Source organism: Rhinolophus hipposideros (genome assembly GCF_964194185.1).
Source record: "Rhinolophus hipposideros genome assembly, chromosome: 24".
NCBI classification, from domain to species: domain Eukaryota; kingdom Metazoa; phylum Chordata; class Mammalia; order Chiroptera; family Rhinolophidae; genus Rhinolophus; species Rhinolophus hipposideros.
Window position 1 is genome coordinate 11,525,194 of NC_138070.1, and position 6,000 is coordinate 11,531,193.

Here is a 6,000-nt window from a genome sequence, read left to right on the forward strand (position 1 = left end):
TCCAGTAATAGGAAAACATTTCTCACTTGTTGGAAGTATTCCAGCTCATTTTTCAGGTCACATCCTAAATGACACTGGAGCTACTTGGCCTTTGCATAACTTGACTCTGGGCAGATTTTGTGGGTGTATCTGAGCATACTGGAGACTCCCAGTTCAGTCCTCCTTGGGGTCTGTTTTCAGTTTAAAATGGTTCTGGAAGGTCCTTTAGAGGTTCAGCTTCATGTGAAGTCTTTAACTTTATTTTTAAACCTGTGTGTTTGACTTTCAAGTCTCTGTTGCTAAATAATCACAATGAAGAAATTGAAATGAAACTGAGTGTAAGCTTTTTTAAAATCTGAAAACTGAGTGGGGAGACCGAAGATATATCCGTAAACTCATACTTGCATGTATGAGTGTGATGCAGATTTTAAAAAAAATTATGCTTTTGGCTCCGTCTAATAGCATGTTAATGAAACGTGTGAGAGAAGTGGTGAGAAGAGTCGGGCTGGTCTGGTGGAGAAGAGCAAGGGGCTTTGATTTCAGGTACCAGGATTCACACCCGGCATGCACCTCAGCCTTGCTCTTCTATATAAGGGGGGCAGTGGTAGTACTTGCTTTACTTCATGGGGACAGCTGTGATGATGAGAAGGCTCAGCTTGGTCAGCAGTGTCTGGCACGCAGTAAGAGCTCAGCAGCCCCTCGCTCAGGTGTGCCAGCTTTCCTTCCCATCCCTGGCTCCACGGATGCCACTTATTGAGAGCACTTGTCACCTCTGGCAGTCCCCTGCTGCCAGAGTTCATTCTCAATTCTACAGAAGAATGCGTCTGCCTGTAAAATGGAAGACATTTGATACCCTCTGTGGGAGAATGATATGGTCAGGACGGAAGGACTGTCTTAAGCTAATTTAACCTCCTCTTGATCTTAATTGGGCCTTAGCTCACTCATGGGCATCTTAAAAAATTTTTTTTCTTCTTTTCCTTTCACAACCATTAGCCTTAATTACCAGAAAACCAGAGTATTGAAAGGCTATAATGTGGAAGTCTCTTGGGGTAAGGAAAATATTTCCAAATTTGATTGAAAGTTTAAGTTCATGAATATATGTATCTTGAATGTTGATAGTGCTCTAATCAAACCAAATCAAAAAGAGTCCTTAAGATCAAGGCCAGATGGAACCCAATGCCATTGTGCTTTCCATTTTCGTAATCAAAGTTGTGAGAGAGGTGGCTGGGAGAGATGAGTCCAAGGGCTGATGCCAGCTGGCTCCGGCCACTAGAGGCTCCCTAGTAGGAAGGCCAGCGGTCCAGGAGGCTCTTGGGAAGACCTCCCAAGTAGACAGGAGGAGGTTGTCAGTTTCTGCCCACACTGACTGCATGCAAGTGTCTCCATGCTCTGAAAGATTTACTCCTCAGTTTTAGCCTCTCTCCTCTTGTTTCCTTTCCTTCTCCCCTGCAGATCTGGGTGAGGAAGACAAGTGACAGCACCAAGATGAGGATTTACCTGGGCCAGCTTCAGCGCGGGCTCTTTGTGATCCGGCGGAGGTCAGCGGCTTGACTTTCTCCAGTACTCTACTTCCCCTGACCCTTTTTCAGGAGTGGTGTTTTGTTTCGTTTTCTTCTTACTAGAAAATGTTTAACTTGGGAATTACTCCTTGGCCTTGGAAAATGGAGAACACGGTGGTGGATTCTGCAGGGCACTTTTGTGGCCAGCCACTTCCTTCTTTGTTTTATTCTTTCCTGCCTCGACTTCTTCCAGCCATCAGTCGCCATGAGACTATACAGGAGTTTTGGGAGTTTGATTGACTTATTTCTTTATTTTTTTGCCTTGTGTGTGTGCTTTTTAAAGCCTTGTTTGAGTTCGAAGGGACTTCTCTTTTTATTAATTATCTTAAGTTCTTTCTACTGTGAAGAGGAACAGAAAGGGATACATTCTACGATGTGTTTCATGTTTTAAATCAGATTAGTGGAGCACATCGCTACTTCTCTTGTCGAGCCCAATTCACTGTTCCCCCAGAAGCTTGGGGCAGAGGGCCTAGAAGAAGGAGATGGATTCTCCTGGCTCACAGCCTTCTCAGAGAAATAAATGCCTTGTGTAACATCTGGCGCATGCCATCCATTCCACTGGCTGAACAGACAGAAAAATTTGCCCCGGGGTGGCGGGGGGACTACGTGCACTGAAGTAATTAGAGCTGGGGGAGGGGCGTTTCTTATTCATCATGTGCCGAAGATACCGTATTTTAAATTATTTAATGCAAGTGGTTTATTCAAACACATTTGTTCTAGCTCAAGCTGGAACAAGAAGTGGTCATTTCAGACGTTTTCATTTGTAATTCACTTCTCTCCCCTGTTCCCAAGTAGGTGAAGTGGTACCTGCCACAGGCTGATTATCTGGGTTGTCTGTTGAAGGTGGGGAGGTGAGATTGGTGGTACAATAATCAGTGGTCTACAGACTCTCACTCATAATTCAAATGGCACTCTGGTCACCAATGCCATTATTGCACATTGGCTGTTCCAAACCCATGGAATCTTGTTGTTGGCCTTCCTAGCCTTCCAGGAGGTCTGGCCCAGGTCGAAGACAAAGAAAGCTCTGCTGTGGCTGCCACTAAACCGACACTCTTCCTAATGAATCCTTGTGAAACAGCCTCCCCCGCACTCCCTGCTCCCTCCCCTTCATTCCTATAACTAGAGAAATGATTCATTGGGTGGTGTGGTTTTTAATGTTGTAGTTGCTACCTGATGAGGTTTATAAAGTATTTGGGGTTAGAGCCAGTGTTAGCATCTCTGTGGGCAACCAGTAGACTTTCCGCATCCTAGGAAATCTCTGTAAGTAATTCCTTTGGTCTCCAGGATTCCCGTCGGTCGTTGTGTCTCTTGATGAACACACCCCAAAGCAAGTCAGGGGCTATGATGACAAATAAATCATCTTCTCCAATGTCCTGACTTCAACAGAGACTAAACCTTACTCAGAGTAAAGACTTGTACAGATAGATTTTTGTTTTAATTTATAATCTATTTTTTTCTCTCATTTTTTTTTTCCTGGTGTTGGAATCTCATTTAGAAAACAGGATAAAGGATGCTGTTTATCAAAAGTTGCCTGGGCCTTCTATGTGTCTTCTCTGCCCCGAGACCCCCATTATTAGGATGTTTACTCCAGGGAACCAAGTCCACAGTAAACGGGGGCTTCACCTTTTGTTTCTTCGTGGCGGCCTTGGCTGTAAGGGAGGCTCTTTTGCTTGAATTGTCACTGGTATGTGAAACATCCCATAATATCCGGTAGCTCTTGGTTATCTTCCAGTGCCCGGTGATGGAAATTATCGCGATTTATTTAGTGTGTGTTTCCATCGAAGGTTTTTGCTTTTGTTTTCATGTTTGTCTTGACTTGTCTTCCTAATGGTACACCAAAGTTTGTTTTTTTCTGTAAAGGATTGTATTGATAACTGTTCAGCATCGAAGCAGCAACAAGTTGCCTTTTTCCCTCGCATTGTCTGGTGGCACCTTTGTGCTTTTGTGAAATGAACTATTTGAAGACCAGGGAGTGGGCACTTTGGCCTTTTCTGTAAATTTGAGGGTGTTTGAGGCCATGCTTAGGCCTGGTCTCGCCCCATCACTGCCTCCTGCGCCTCAGGAATCTCACAACCCTTAAAATCGTGATCTGGTGAAAATGGAGGAAAAGGCGAAGTGGACTTGAGAACACAGCACAGTAAATTATTTTCTTGATGCCAGATTTAATTTTTTATTTAGTGACTCTAGAGATGAAAAAATCAGCATTTCAACACTCAGTTGTCGACCAGGGTGGAAGCGTCCTGCTTGTTAGGAGGTAGAGGAGCTTTTGTGATGGGCAAAGCTAACTATAGGCGAAAAACAGCCTTTGTGATTCCTGGAGTAAGAGGGGCTGGCTTTTAGCCCAGGTGGCCATTCTTATTCCAAAAGGTCTTTGTGCCTCACTAGACCCCAGGGCACCAGATGAATTCCCAGATTCAGACTATTTCCTGCAAGTGATACTTCCGATAAAGGTTGGTCCAGACAGTTCTGATCAAGAACCTGTACATGTGTGATTCTGAGCGAGAACCTCTTACGCGAGGCATTTGCCTCAAGGATTATACACAGTGTTTGCTGAGGATGTGTCCCAATATTTATTTTACCTCCTCTTGGGAGTTTTGTGTCTCCTCCTCCCTCTGTCCTTAAGCCAGTGTCCTCTTGAACAATTTTCCTATTTCTGTAGTCATACCAAAGCCAGGATGTTTGTATTCGTTTGGATACCAGTATTGATGGATGTCTCACTACCCAACATAGCTTAATTTTTTTTTAGAAAAACTTCTAACTAGGGCCAGTGTAAGATGCCAGAGGCACATCTGAAATCAAACTACTTGTATTTGTGTGCGAGACCCTGTTTGCAGGATTGGGTGACTTTTCTAAGAGAAATATTGGGGGGGATGGGGGCTGGTTGCATTTTTTTAACCTAACTTGGGGGAAAATCCTATTTTTTACAGTGTTCTTGTTTTTGTTTTTCTATTAACATTTCCTTTTAGCCTTGAATTTTTACTAAATTTCCTCCTGGTTTAAAAATCTTGTTTCTAACCTGGGAATTTGAAATCTCGGTATTTAATGTTACCCCAATTTTTTCCAAAGAGTTCAAACCACTTTAATACCAGAACATGGTAAAAAATGTGCAGCCATTTCAAGCAACTGGTGGGCCTTTTATACAATAACATCATTAACTGGTACCATTAAATGTCCTGAAAGGTGAATGTAAAATGTAAAAAGTATAGGGGTCTTTTTTTTTTTTTTTAATAACAATAAACTTTCAAAGAGAAAACCAGAACGGATTTTGTGTTATATTCATTGACTTTATAAATGTTTAAAATTTAGGTTTTCCCTCCAGTGAATGTGGGGGGAGGAAGCTGGGGAGGCGGAAGGGGTGGCCTAGACATTTGCTCATTATAAAGAGTAAGATGCGGAATGATGTCAAAGACTTACTTTCAGTTTTGTAAAGAGCAGTCTAAGGGTGTTGACCCTCAAATGAAATGGACTATCTTGTTGGAGAGGATAAAAAAGTCCGATTAAAAATTGAGTAAATAAAATTAACCTTAGATAGGGAACCTTGTATTCCTAATTATTCATGTATGGATGCAAAAGCTGGACAGTGAAGACATCTGATAGCAGTCAAACGGATTCATTTGACATACGGTGTTGGAGGAAAGCTCTACAGATACCTGGACCGCCAGAAAGACGAACAAGTGCATCCTGGAGCATTTAGCCTGAAACATCGATGGAGGTGAAAATGACAAAACTGAAGCTGTCCTCCTTGGGGCACATCATGCGAAGGCAGGTTCTGTGGGAAAGGCAGCAATGCTGGGAACCATGGAAGGCAGCAGGAAAACAGGAAGCCCAAATAGGAGATGGGCTGACTCCATCCAAGAAGCCACAGGCGCGAATCTGCAGGAGCTGAGCCCGGCTGTTGAGGACAGGACGGTGTGGACGGCACTCATTCAGGGGGTCGCCAGGAGGTGGAGCCAACGGCACATAGCACAAGAAGAACCTTAAGGTAAAGCTGTGCGATTGAGGAGGGTGTTCGTTTGGTACTCTTGAGCAGTACCTCCCATCTTACCCAAAAAATCCTAGCGTTTCCACGGCTCCCATGGGGTAAACTGATGAGGCGCCTTGCTGCCACAGGTGACTGGCCTGTTGCGTTTATAACCCTGCCTAGGAGGCATTTTCTCACTTAATCTTTGCAATAATCTGTGAAGGTCCTAACACTCCCAAGTTTAAGGCTGACTCATTAATATACTCAACCAAGACTTGCTTCTACGAAACCCAGAGACCAGCACTGTGCCTAGTCATAGTGAGTGCTCTAAATATTAGGCGTCAAATAGTGTTATTGTAAAATGATGGGCAAAAAAAGGCAGACTGGTTAACAATAGTAGCGCCTATTCCAGGTACTGGGCTCCTCTCTTGCATTATCTCCTTTAAGCCTCATAAGAACCCTGGAGACAATACTCTGTTGTTATTACCCGTTTTTCAGAGA

The 6,000-nt window shown here is 43.6% G+C and overlaps 1 protein-coding gene across 2 annotated transcripts in view; it reads left to right on the plus strand.

Moving 5' to 3' along the window:
* Window positions 1-4,794, plus strand: part of SUDS3 (SDS3 homolog, SIN3A corepressor complex component) — a 33,973-nt gene extending 29,179 nt beyond the window's left edge. Inside the window, exon 13 of one of the 2 annotated variants that reach the window (XR_013992517.1) lies at window positions 1,432-1,472. Coding sequence is in view for 1 of the 2 variants with exons in the window: in XM_081037660.1 (XP_080893786.1) it covers window positions 1,432-1,530 (99 nt within the window). In the remaining variant the exon portion in view is untranslated. Of the gene's footprint in view, window positions 1-1,431 lie in introns of both variants that reach the window. The other variant, XM_081037660.1, reaches the window with a different exon arrangement.
* Window positions 4,795-6,000: the final 1,206 nt, after the last annotated feature.